The following is a 12,227-nucleotide window of genomic DNA, read 5'->3' as shown; positions in this document are numbered from 1 at the left end:
AATATTGAGTTTGATTAATTCCCCTTCAAAAACACCCTTGACAATTCTATATATGAAGTCCTCAGCTATATCCTGTAATATCCCGAATTAAGGCCTAATCGGAATAGTGGTTTCGTGACCACAAATCTGAGATAGAAATAATTATTTTATAATTATTTTGAGTTTTATGATATGATTGCATAATTGTGTGAAAATTTCGTGAAGAAATTTTTGGCATAACGAGTTTAATTTAAAGTTAGGGACTAAATCGAATAAGTTGCAAAACTTGCATTCTAGAAGTTTTTAGTATGAAATTGCTTTGAAATATTAATTAGGAGGTCTTAAATGGTAATTTGACCAATTTTAAGTTCATGGACAAAATTAGGACATGGAAGGAATTTTTGGAAATTTTAGTAGTAAGGGCATTTTAGTCATTTGGATATTAAATGAAATAAAAATAGGAAAAATAACCCAAAATGATCATCTTCTCCATATTGTTCTGCCGATTTTTTCTCTCCTCCATAGCCGAGGTTTCTTCAACTTTCAAACTTCATAGTAAGTGATTTCAAGCCCCGTTTTTAATGATTTTTATGTTTTTGAAATCCCGGTAGCTTGATTTAACTTATGTTAACAATAATTCAACCTATGGTTCATATTTGGAAAAATACCCATAGGTGAAATTTGTGTATTTTGGTATTTTATGACAGAATATGAGGTTTTAAATTTTGTTAGACAACTTGTGCTACTCGGTTTTGAGTAAAAACGAGTAAAAAGGCTTAATCGGTAAAAATATTTAGTAGTCATAAATACATGTTAGAGTGAGAATTTGATGTTGCCATAGAAGGGAAAAATGATCAGAATGTCATAAAACACAATAATAAGGGATGAAGTTTAATTCCCGAGCCTAGGGGCAAAAGTGTAATTATGCAAGTTTAGGGCAAAATGATAATTTTGCCAAAGTTCAATAAGGACTGTTTTAATGAATGTATGTATTAAATAAGGTTAATTTGGTATTATAGATCAAGAGAAACGAGATTCAAGTCGTGATCGAGGGAAAAACAAAGTTTACAAGGAATAGGCTCGATTGTTAAAAATTTTGTACCGAGGTAAGTTCATATGTAAATAAGGTAGCATAATTGTTATTTTTAAGTTATTGATGTTAAATATATGATATGCTGATTTTTATCATGAAATATATGCTTTGTGGTTATTTTCGAATAAAATGCAAATTAAGTGTATTATTTGTTAAATATAAAGTGCTACCGAGTATTGGTTTCGGTATTTTACGGAAGATGGCAAGGAGATGTATTCGAGGAAAATCCCGTTTGAACCTTAGGAATAGATTAGGATACAAGTGACATGTTACTAGGATGGTTGAACATCCGAACTCGTTGAGTTGAGTCCGAGTTCGTGAGATGTAACTAGGCATCCGAGCTCGTTGAGTTGAGTCCGAGTTCACTTATGGATGTGAAATGTCCGAACTCGTTGAGTTGAGTCCGAGTTCGTGAGATGTAACTAGGCATCCGAACTCGTTGAGTTGAGTCCAAGTTCACTTATGGGCGGTTACATGGTAGCTTGGCTACAAATGTGGCACTTATGTGCAAATTATTCATGTATCCGAGTTATATTCCGATGTGTTCAACGGGTAAAATTTCTAGTGAAATGGAAGAACACTTAAGATGCAGGTGACGTATTGGTAAGTATTGTGAAATGGACACTTTGGACAGGTATGTACTTAACCTTCGGGTTGAAAATAGATACAACAACGATAAGGTGGTAAGATGATTAATGATGTTTAGAAATGTGATATATGTTTTGGTGATACCATGCTAAGGTTATTTGGTATAATTGTGTTGTTATGTTACTTGTTATTTGCATATGACTTACTAAGCATTTATGCTTACTCCCTCATTTTCATTCATTGTAGTTTTGAACAAGCCGGCTTAGGAATCGAGACAGGTCAAAGGTTCGATCACACTATCCGAAGGACTCTTTTTGGTAAATGGCTTGTAAAACTTAAATATGGCATGTATAGCAATACACCTATTTTGTGTAAATAATTTTGTGATATGGCCATGATTTGGTTGAGAAAATGCTTAATAATGATAAGTCATGGAAAATGCTAAGTTAGATCATGTTTGATGTCATGGAAGTTTAATATGTTATCTAGATAATAAAAACTCATGAAAAGATGAAATTTGCCATAAACAGAATATTGCAGCAACACTGACATGAGTTTGAAAATTTACTAAAAATCATAGAAATTGAATTTAGTGATGGATTAAATATTACATTGAAGCCTAGTATGTCTAGTTTCATATAAAACAAATGAAACAAGTAAAGGAATTATATGTTATAAGATATTTGAATTTTAGTGAAACAGGGCCAGAGCGATTTCTAGATCTCCTGTTCCAACTTTAGAAATTTACCATAAATTGTAAAAAAATAATTAGGTGGTGTATTTTATATTCTTGGAATCCTTATTGAGTCTAGTTTCGGAATAAATAAATGGCATAGTCATATAAACTTTTCATAGAGAGAAATATGGTTCGAAGTAAACAGAGGTCAGTCCAGTCAAGTCCTGAAACAGGGGTAAATTTAACTAATAAACTGTATTAATTGGCCCAACCAAAAATTCTAGAAAAAAATTAGTAAATAGATATATGAGTCTAGATTTAATAAAAATTTACGGATCTTGATTTAGAGTTTTGTAACTCGAGATATGATTTTTCTTGTAACTGTGACGCAGGTAGCTAGAAAGCTGTGAATGTAGAAATAAATGATTCGAAGTTCTTAATTCGATAAATTATGTTCGGTAACACCTCAAGCTCGACTCCGGCGACGGTCTCGGGCGTGGGGGCGTTACATATCCCACTAGCTTTGGAAGGATTGTGGTGGACACCATCAACATTAGGAGCCTTGAGGGGGATCATCTCCAAGAGGGCACACTGAATTTCATTGTAACATCCTACACCCAGTTTGGAGGACGACCGAATGCAAAGCACCACATTCATTATCAAAGCAATGCAAACAAACATTCATATAGTCATATTTCATAAAGTTTAAAGTTAAAAGCATGCTAATCAATGTATTGAATATTTATAGATCATTACAAGTAAAACTCGAACTCAAATGGACTTACATATGAAGTTTCAGGGTCAAATATGGTCAAATATAGGGCCAAGTTACGAATCTTAGGTCAAAATACCAAAACATGGTAGAATGTCTCAAAACTTATGGTCCATGTCTCGATATTTGCAACCGTTGGAGCTGAAAATTGGTTACTGTCTAATAGGTCTCGAGACTTTCTCGCTAAGTCTTGAGACATGATCATAGAAATGCATCTACAAGTCTAAAATGAAAAACATGTCTCAAGGCTTGTTCATCCAATCTTGAGACTTAAACCTAGAAATACAGAAAAATATCATTCAAAGTCATGCACTTATGCGTCTAAATGCATTCTAATAAGATAAACACGAAACCAAGAGCATACAAGCACATTTAACAAATTAAAGCAAATCCATAACACATAATTTCATAGTCATATATACATTTAATCAAAATTTGATCATGCAAGTTGTTGGGAATCGACTTGTATAAACAAAGAACTAGAACGAGTAGAGAAGGTCAAACACACAAATATATACGTGGAAAAACTTCTCTCTAATGATGAGGATAAAAAATTACAGGCAAATGAGACTTCACTAATGAGAAAGTAATGGGAAAAGTACAAGATGAAGATAATAAAAAAAAAAAAACCTTGAACCCCGATTATAAAGCCCTCCAACTAAAACACAAAATTCTCTTAAAACTCTATTAAAGCTATTTCTTAATTAAATAATGTTGTATTTTTCATCAACCTTTCTAGAGTTACTAAGACCCTTTTATAGGCCAAATTTGGAGGTCAAATATGACTAAAACGTCCTAAATTAATTAGAGTTCGACTCGAAAAATAATAAGAGTTTAATTGAGAGAAGAAACCCAATTTATGTGAGATCATGTCACCACGTCATGCCATCATATGTTGCCTCATCGAGACGTCATGTGTCGCGATGTCGAGATGTCTTTTGCTCATGGCAACGCCGACTCTGTTTCATCCAAAACACACTCCCCAGAAGTAAATTGCAAAAACTTAAAAAACATATATGCATACCATCAATTGTCAATATAAAGTCATAAACATAAGTAAAGAAAGTTACCAAAAGATTGTCCGAACATGCAACACTATATCAAATAACCAAAGACAAGTATCTCTAGGATAAGTGTAAGGCCTAAGTACATGCCATATTTAAAAAAAAAAAATTCAAAAGACTTTACAAAAACCAATGCTTTAAAATTTGATACTACTCAAATATATGAACTATTCACGAATCACTTGTAACTTACGCACGAAACAGAATTATGCATGTTGAACTTTTCTATTAAATGTAATATATATTATTATTATTATTATTATTATTATTATTATTAAATGTTGAACCTATAGTTTTAGGCTTTTTAATATTTATATTTATTTTTCCTTTTATTTTCGGAGGCGTCAATTGCTATTACCTTGGAAAGCGCGTTTGAGCTTGGTATCGACTTCCACGTCACAGCCCCCCCTTTTTTTTGTTTTATTTTTAAAGATTTTCGCACATATCATCATGAATTTATGATGAACATTGTATCCGACAAAGACTGAATTTTTTTTTTTGTATTTTCTTTCTTAATTTTTCAGAATAATTTACGTGTTGGTTTTGTATCAACGCCTCTCAATTCTTTTACATTTCTACCATTAATTATTTATTTTTTTAATTATAGATAAAAATATAAATGTTATAATATGCTGAAAGTAGATTTTATATATTTATAATTTAATATTAATATTTTTATTTTTGAGAATTTAATTTCTTTATTTTTGAATTTAAAATTTAGATTTATTTGTAGACACTGTAAAAATTTTCGTTAAATTTCTTGGCGTGACATTTTGAAATTAAAAAATATTCACTTAGTATCTATGTAACAAAACAAATGACATTGTAATGATTTGAATTTAATAGAAAATTTTAACAATGCTAACAACCTTTAAAATTCAGATAAACCTTTTAATTAGAATCAAGTAAGATCGTAAATGAATTAATTTAATTTCTATATTATTAAAAAATTAAATAAATCCAAATTAAAATAGATTTAATAATTACTTTTTAAAAAAATATTATTTACTATTTAACGTATTTAATATTTTTAAAACTTTTATTGTTCTGTAAATAAAATATTTCATTTGAAATTTAACGCAATTAAAAGAAATAAATTTCAAGCTTTTATATAGTAAATGTTCATTCTATTATAATTTAGGCTTATTTAATTTTTTTAATAGTGCAAAAATTAAAATAGTCTATTTAATAATAAAAAACTAATTTAATCTAACCCTATAATATAATATAATATAATATAATATAATATAATATAATATAAGGACTGCCCAAATATTTTAACCTTTTGGTATCAAACTTTTAAAATTCCAAACTTTGTTTTTATATTTTGGTTCCTTAACTTTTTGTTTTACATATCTAATCTTTGAAACATTTATGGTTTAAATATAAAATTGATATTTATATTTATTCTTTTTTTAAATTGGTACTTAAATATTTTTTCTGTCAACTAATCAGTACTTTTTTATAACACTGTTAAGTTTAAGATAGGTAAAAAATAAGTTTATGACACGTGACATTAATCACATTCTGATGTCATAATTTAAAATATATTTTAAAATTAATAAATATTTTAAAATATCATAATTAATATTTAAATATCCTTGTTTTATTTTTACGACATCATCATGATGCCAATGGGTGCATTTTTCCTAGGTCTATCCATAGATTACTTAACTTCACCGGCTAAGACCCAAAATTAGTAGCCGATATCGTCAGTTTAGCTTAGGAGGACGCCTGCGACCACGTTTTGGAGCCGAAGAACCGTCGAGGACGTTCGAAGTAGCAGAATCTGACACTGGAACTTCGGATTCGGCAGAGGGAGCAAACTTATAAGACTTCCTTACCATAACAAGTTGACCGCTACTTTTCAAGAGCTTCAAATGTTGAGTCAACAACTCGTCGTGATTCGATGGCAACCGTTTGTGAGCTAAAATGACCCTTTTGCTTGATCCATTCCTCTCTTTCAAAGCACCAATGGCCTCGATTATCATGTTTGAGTAAAGAGGGTGGTCGAAAACCGGAGGCATCATGGCCGCCACCGGTGGTTCTACCACAGCAGGTGGAGCGGGGACCATGCGGGGACAGTGGATGGGGGAGAAGGGTCTACGGAGATGGAAGTTGACGGTAAAGAGTTCAATTTATGGTTACTGGTTAAATTTTGCTTTGGGAAAGTGATAATAATTATGGGAGGGAGAGAAATAAAATTTAGTTTTTATTTTATTTTATTTTTCTGAATAATAAAAATTGTTTTAATTTTTAAATATTAATTAAGGATAGTGGGTTGGTTTAATTGTTTTAATTAATTTTAAATATTTTTATTGGTTTTAATATATTTTTAAATTATGATATCATTAATGTTACATATCACAATTCTATTTTGTCACCTGTTCTGAATTTAATAGTGTTATACAAAAGAAAAAATATTAAGTAACAATTTAAGAAAAATTGACAAATTCAAATTCAATTTGGGGTAAACTAGAAACATTTGTAAATATTGTTAATGCCAATTAAAAATTGTCAAGACAATGCTAGTTACAACTTAAGGAACATCTAGCAGGATAATTTTACTTGCATTAATTAGGTGCCAAGTTTTGATAAACTCTGCTTGGAACTATAATTGTTGATCTTTGAAGGCTTTTAGTAGCTCATAAGAGAAGACTTCACGTGCAAGAATAAAGCCAAGAAAGAATTAGATTTAGTCTTTTAATATATTTGAAATCCTTAAAAAGAATATTTGATTTTCAAGGAGTTTGATGACAAGAAAATTCCTGTTGAATATACACTTTATTAAATATCTTTTAATGCCTATATTAGTGAAATTAGGGATTGATATTGAGTGTAATTTAACAATCTTTTTAAGTTTTTATATTGGATTATAACATGAAGATTGAATGTGAACCATACATTAGTGTTAACAATGTTAAAAGTTAAGACTTAAATTTTAAAATATATGGATTAAATTTTAAATTTTGAAATATCCAGTGACTTAATGACATATTTTAGCTGTACCAAATAACGCATAAGGATTTGCAAATAATTTTGGTAAATAATTTTGAAGTTAATATCATTTGAGAATTATATTATTTGAATAAAAACACCCAACATTTACAGCAAGTACTATTTAATAGTATATATATTTAAAAAGTTAATATTTTATTAATTTCATAACAATTCATTTAAATTATAAAATTGAATGGGAATTAACTCGGTTTACGAAAATATTTTTTAGTCAAAATTAAAGTATCTATCATCGATAACAATAATTAAGTCCTTTTTCCTAAATAATTTAAAAAAAAAAAACGATTAGCTACATAAATATACTTTATATATATATATATATATATTCATGTGAGCGTAAATTAAATTTCCAACTAAAAAATTAAGAGACAAGATAAACAACTATCATATTACATAATCAGCTAATAACAATATTTTGCAAGTAATTCAATAGAAAAATGTCTTTATGTAAACATTAGATTTTAATGCTTAAACCAGCCAAACCACATTAATGTTACACCTCCAAGGCTTGACGACTTTTCAGCTAAGGTCTAAAAGCTTGTAGTTTGGAGCTAAATGCTCTTCGGAATGTTGGGTAATTTTCTTTTTAAACTTCACTTGATTTTACAGCACTATTATTAGTAAAATTTTCCAAGGGCAAATTTATGAGCATCCATATCCTATTAGGATACGCATCAATTACATGCCACATTCAAGCTCAATTTTATACCTATTTTATTTTATGAAAATTAATTTTTTGGATTTAAAACGGTTTCTTTTAATAATATTATTTTAAAATTTAAATACGTGTACTTTTTTTGAAAATATATATTCTTTTACCATTATATTTAATATTTGTTCACCTTAAAGTAACAACTAATGCTTGATCATCAACCGGGTTGGAAAGAGTACCAACCTCCTAAAATGTAAAATTTTACTTTTGGTCTTTTAATTTTTATAAGATTTTACTTTGGTAAATAGTAAAATTATATTTTGATCATTTAAAATTATAAAATTTTGATTTAATCTTTTAAAATAATAAAGATATAAATTATTAAAATTATAAAATTATATTTTAATCATCATAAAAATATAGGATTTTAATTTTAATTTTATCATTTTAACTAAATTGATATTGATATTATTTTCAATAAAAAAATTTAAGCGCGTGCGTTTATAAAAATTACAGGTAACTCTAAACGTTGTATTAGAAAGAGTAAGTGTCTATAAAACCTGCTCGGAAATTTGCTAGTAACTGGCAGAAACCAAATGTTGAAAAAGCCATAGAGAGAGTAAGAGGGAAGCCAAATGGATACAAATTCATCAAAATTTTCAACCCATCATGCAGTTCTTTTTCCATTCATGTCAAAAGGTCACATCATACCAATTCTCAACCTAGCTCGCCTCCTGCTCCGCCGTGGCATGGCGGCGACAATGTTCACCACCACCGGAAACCGACCCTTTATTGCCGAGTCTCTTGCCGACACATCCGTCTGTATCATTGACATCCCTTTCCCTCAAAACGCCCCTGAAATCCCACCTGGTGTTGAGAGCACTAATTTATTACCTTCAATGTCGCTATTTTTTCCATTTTGTAAAGCCACAAAGCAGATGCAACCCATGGTCGAAGAAAAGCTCCAGGTTCTGGTTCAGGTTCGACCAGTTAGCTTCATGGTGTCAGATGGGTTCCTATGGTGGACCCTTGAGTCTGCAACAAAGTTTGGATTACCAAGGTTGGTGTTTACTGGCATGAACCAGTTTGTTTCATGCATGATCAAAGCTGTTTTTGAGGACAAGCTTTTGGTTGGGGTTGAGTCAGATGACGAGTTAATCACAGTGACTCAGTTTCCATGGATTAAGGTTACAAGAAATTACTTCAATACAGTGATGCCTAATCCAACAAATTCTTCACAGGAGTTCGTCATTGATCAAATGAAGAAATCAACAGCAAACAGTTTTGGGTATATCGTTAACAGCTTTTATGAGTTGGAAAAAGTTTATGTTGATAGTTGGAACAGTGGGGAACGCCTAAGGTTTGGTGTGTTGGACCATTGTGCTTAGCTGAACCCGAACGTGAACCTCAAAAGAAACCCTTTTGGATTCAATGGCTAGACCAAAAACTAGCTCAAGGGTGCTTCGTTCTATACGTAGCATTCGGTTCTCAAGCCGAGGTTTCATCGGAACAACTCCAACAAACAGCGATGGGATTGCAAGGATCAAAGGCAAACTTCTTATGGGTTTTAAGGAAAGAAGAATCAGAATCATTTGATGAAGGGTTTGAAGAAAGGGTGAAAGAGAGGCATTGTGGTGAAACAATGGGTGGATCAAAGTCAAATACTGAAACACCAATGTGTTGAAGGGTTTTTGAGTCACTGTGGGTGGAATTCAGTGCTGGAAAGCATATGTTATGGGGTCCCGATCCTTGCATGGCCGATGATAGCTGAGCAGGCACTGAATGCGAGAATGGTGGTTGAGGAAATCAAGGTAGGGTTAAGAGTTGAATCGACATGCAATGGGATGAAACCTTTGTTTGTGAAGTGGGAAGGGTTGATGAAGATGGTAAAGGAGTTAATGGAAGGGGAGATGGGGAAACAAGCAAGGAAAAGAGTGAAACAAGTTGCAGAGTTGGGTAAGATGGCTATGGCGGACGCTGATGGACAGTATTGGCAGACCTTAGACTTGCTTATTAATGAACTATGCAACAAGAAGCAAGCGGCCATTAAAATTGTCTAGCCACCTTTTCTTTTTTTGCGTGTGTGTGGTCCTAACTTCAGGATATGCCCTTTCCTAAGGGCCAAGTGCTTAAACTTCTTGAACAAACGAAGAAATTACAAGGATGATATGTGTTAAAATGGGCTTGAATAAAGTGACATGTTAAAATGTAAATAATTGGGTATGAGTTAAACAAAGCTTAACACTGAAATGCCATCTAATTAACAAATAAGATTGAATTTAAATGATACTCTCGGAATAAGGGAACTTATGTAGTTATCCATGGAAAATGTGCAATTTGAATTGAAAGATGGTATAACATTAGTGAACGACCAACAAATGAATAAAATAATGGGTAAAATAAGTCACTACAGGAAAATAGGGCTTTAGCGGAAAAAACGCCGCCAAAATTTTAAAATTCAGAGCAATAGCGGCGTTCCAAGGAAAACGCCGGTAAAAACAGAACAACAGCGGCGTTTTTTACTAAAACGCCGCTAAAAACCAGGGCATTAGCGGCGCTTTAGGTAAAACGCCGCTAAAAACCAGTGCATTAGCGACGCTTTAGGTAAAACGCCGCTAAAAACCCCATAACCCCTAAACCTCAAAAAGAATCATAAACACTAATCTCTAACATCTAAAACAAAAAATTATTAAAATTTATGATTATACAATATATTAATTATTTTCTTATATAATCATAAAAGAGATAGTATTGAATTTAAAATATTGAATTAATTATCATTATAGTTTAAGGTTTATGGTTTAAGATATATGGTTTAAGCTGGTTTAATTATGATCGTTAACTATGGTTTAAGGTTTAGGAGTTAACTAGTATTTGAAGGTTTATGATGAATTCGGGGTTTATGGATTATTATTTAGGGTTTAAAGGTTAGGGTTAAAGTTTAGATTAATGGGACAATTATTAACTTCTTAAGAGATAATTTCCTTTCCAGATTCTTACTTGGAATGCTATTAAGAAAGGGTGATTTTGAATGTGGAATTAGTATTTGTTGAACTATGTATAAATTCCAAGCTTATATAACATAGAAATATCTTACAGAGTGGACATTATAACTAGAGTGTTCCAATAGATCTAGAGAATTAATTGTTTTATTAAAGTTATGTAACTTTGTATAAATAATAATGCTATTGTGTATTTTTAATTATCTATTTTTTTGTTTAAATATATTTAGATTAAATAGAATGTCGAAATAAAATATGTTAAAAATTAAGTTTAGGTTAAGGGTTTAAGGAAATGATACTATTAGCTTAATCAAGAACATTTGGATTTTACTAAGATTCATGTTATTTTGTATATACGTATTCATAATATTATTTAATATAAGAATATAAACATATATATATATATATATATATATATATATATAAATGTGTGTGTGTTTTAATTTGTACTACACTAACATTGGCCACACGAATTCCCAAAAATATGTTTATTATGGTTTAGGGTTAACAGTTTTTTAGAGTATACTTTATAGTTTGGGCTTTATGGTCTAGGAGTTATGGTTGGTTTAGGGGTTACGAATTGTTTTGGGGTTTAAAGTTTGGGGCGAGGGGTTTTTTGTTTGTGGTCTAAGGTTTAGGGTTTAGAGTATCAGGTTTAGAGTTTTAAATTTAGAGTATAATTTTGGATTTTAATTTAGAAGATAAATGTATATAAGATAAATATATATAAATTTATATATATAAATATATATATGAAAAGTGGTTTAGTGTGCAATTGTGTACATGAACTGTAATTTGATCTAGATCTTGTAAAATATTTACACGTTATTGATTAATTAATTTATATGCATACATAATATGTATTTTAAAATGTGTATTAAATCAAAATTAAAGTTTCAACTATAGTTAGGGTTTATATATAATTTAAAAGAAATTCTAAATATATAGTTTTAAATTTTGATCAATTTCTATAAAATATTCAGTATTAGCGGCGTTTATACATAAAACGCATAAAAGATAGAAAATAGCGGCGTTTTTTAGAAAACGCATACGAATTCATTATACATTAGAGTAAAACGGCGTCGTTTCCTCTGAATAGTAGTGGCTTTAGCGGCGTTTCTATAATAAACGCAACAACGCGTATTAGAACGGCGTCGTTTTATAGTGTAGATAAAATAGGTGTTACTGGCGCTTTGCTGAAAACGCCGCAAAAGGTCTTATTAGCGGCGCGTTGCTAAAAACACCACAAATTTTTCTTATTTGAAATGGCGTCGTTTTTTCTCTGCTGAAGTTTATGCCCTTTACCCGAAATCGGTTTCATTTTTTTTCTAAGTCATTTTCCCCCATCTCGTCTTCCTTCCCCAAATCCCTAAAACAAACACC

The 12,227-nt window shown here is 30.7% G+C and overlaps 1 protein-coding gene, 1 long non-coding RNA gene and 1 pseudogene across 2 annotated transcripts; 2 read left to right on the top strand and 1 right to left on the bottom strand.

The window, feature by feature from the left end:
• Window positions 1-447: 447 nt before the first annotated feature.
• LOC128295542 (uncharacterized) lies at window positions 448-3,152 on the top strand. Its single transcript, XR_008286044.1, has 4 exons — window positions 448-534; window positions 999-1,085; window positions 1,907-1,977; window positions 2,729-3,152. It is a non-coding gene; the product is annotated as an uncharacterized LOC128295542 (long non-coding RNA).
• A 2,732-nt stretch (window positions 3,153-5,884) lies between these two features.
• Window positions 5,885-6,247, bottom strand: LOC108478439 (HMG-Y-related protein A-like). Its single transcript, XM_017780901.1, has one exon. It carries the CDS (start codon window positions 6,245-6,247, stop codon window positions 5,885-5,887), a length of 363 nt encoding a protein of 120 aa, XP_017636390.1.
• Window positions 6,248-8,422: 2,175 nt separating this feature from the next.
• On the top strand, window positions 8,423-10,021 carry LOC108485727 (UDP-glycosyltransferase 90A1-like; annotated as a pseudogene).
• The last annotated feature ends 2,206 nt before the right edge of the window (window positions 10,022-12,227 follow it).

Source organism: Gossypium arboreum, chromosome 7, assembly GCF_025698485.1.
Source record: "Gossypium arboreum isolate Shixiya-1 chromosome 7, ASM2569848v2, whole genome shotgun sequence".
Taxonomy (NCBI): Eukaryota; Viridiplantae; Streptophyta; class Magnoliopsida; order Malvales; family Malvaceae; genus Gossypium; species Gossypium arboreum.
The sequence above is the reverse complement of the archived record's forward strand: the minus strand, read 5'-3'. Positions and strand labels throughout refer to the sequence as shown.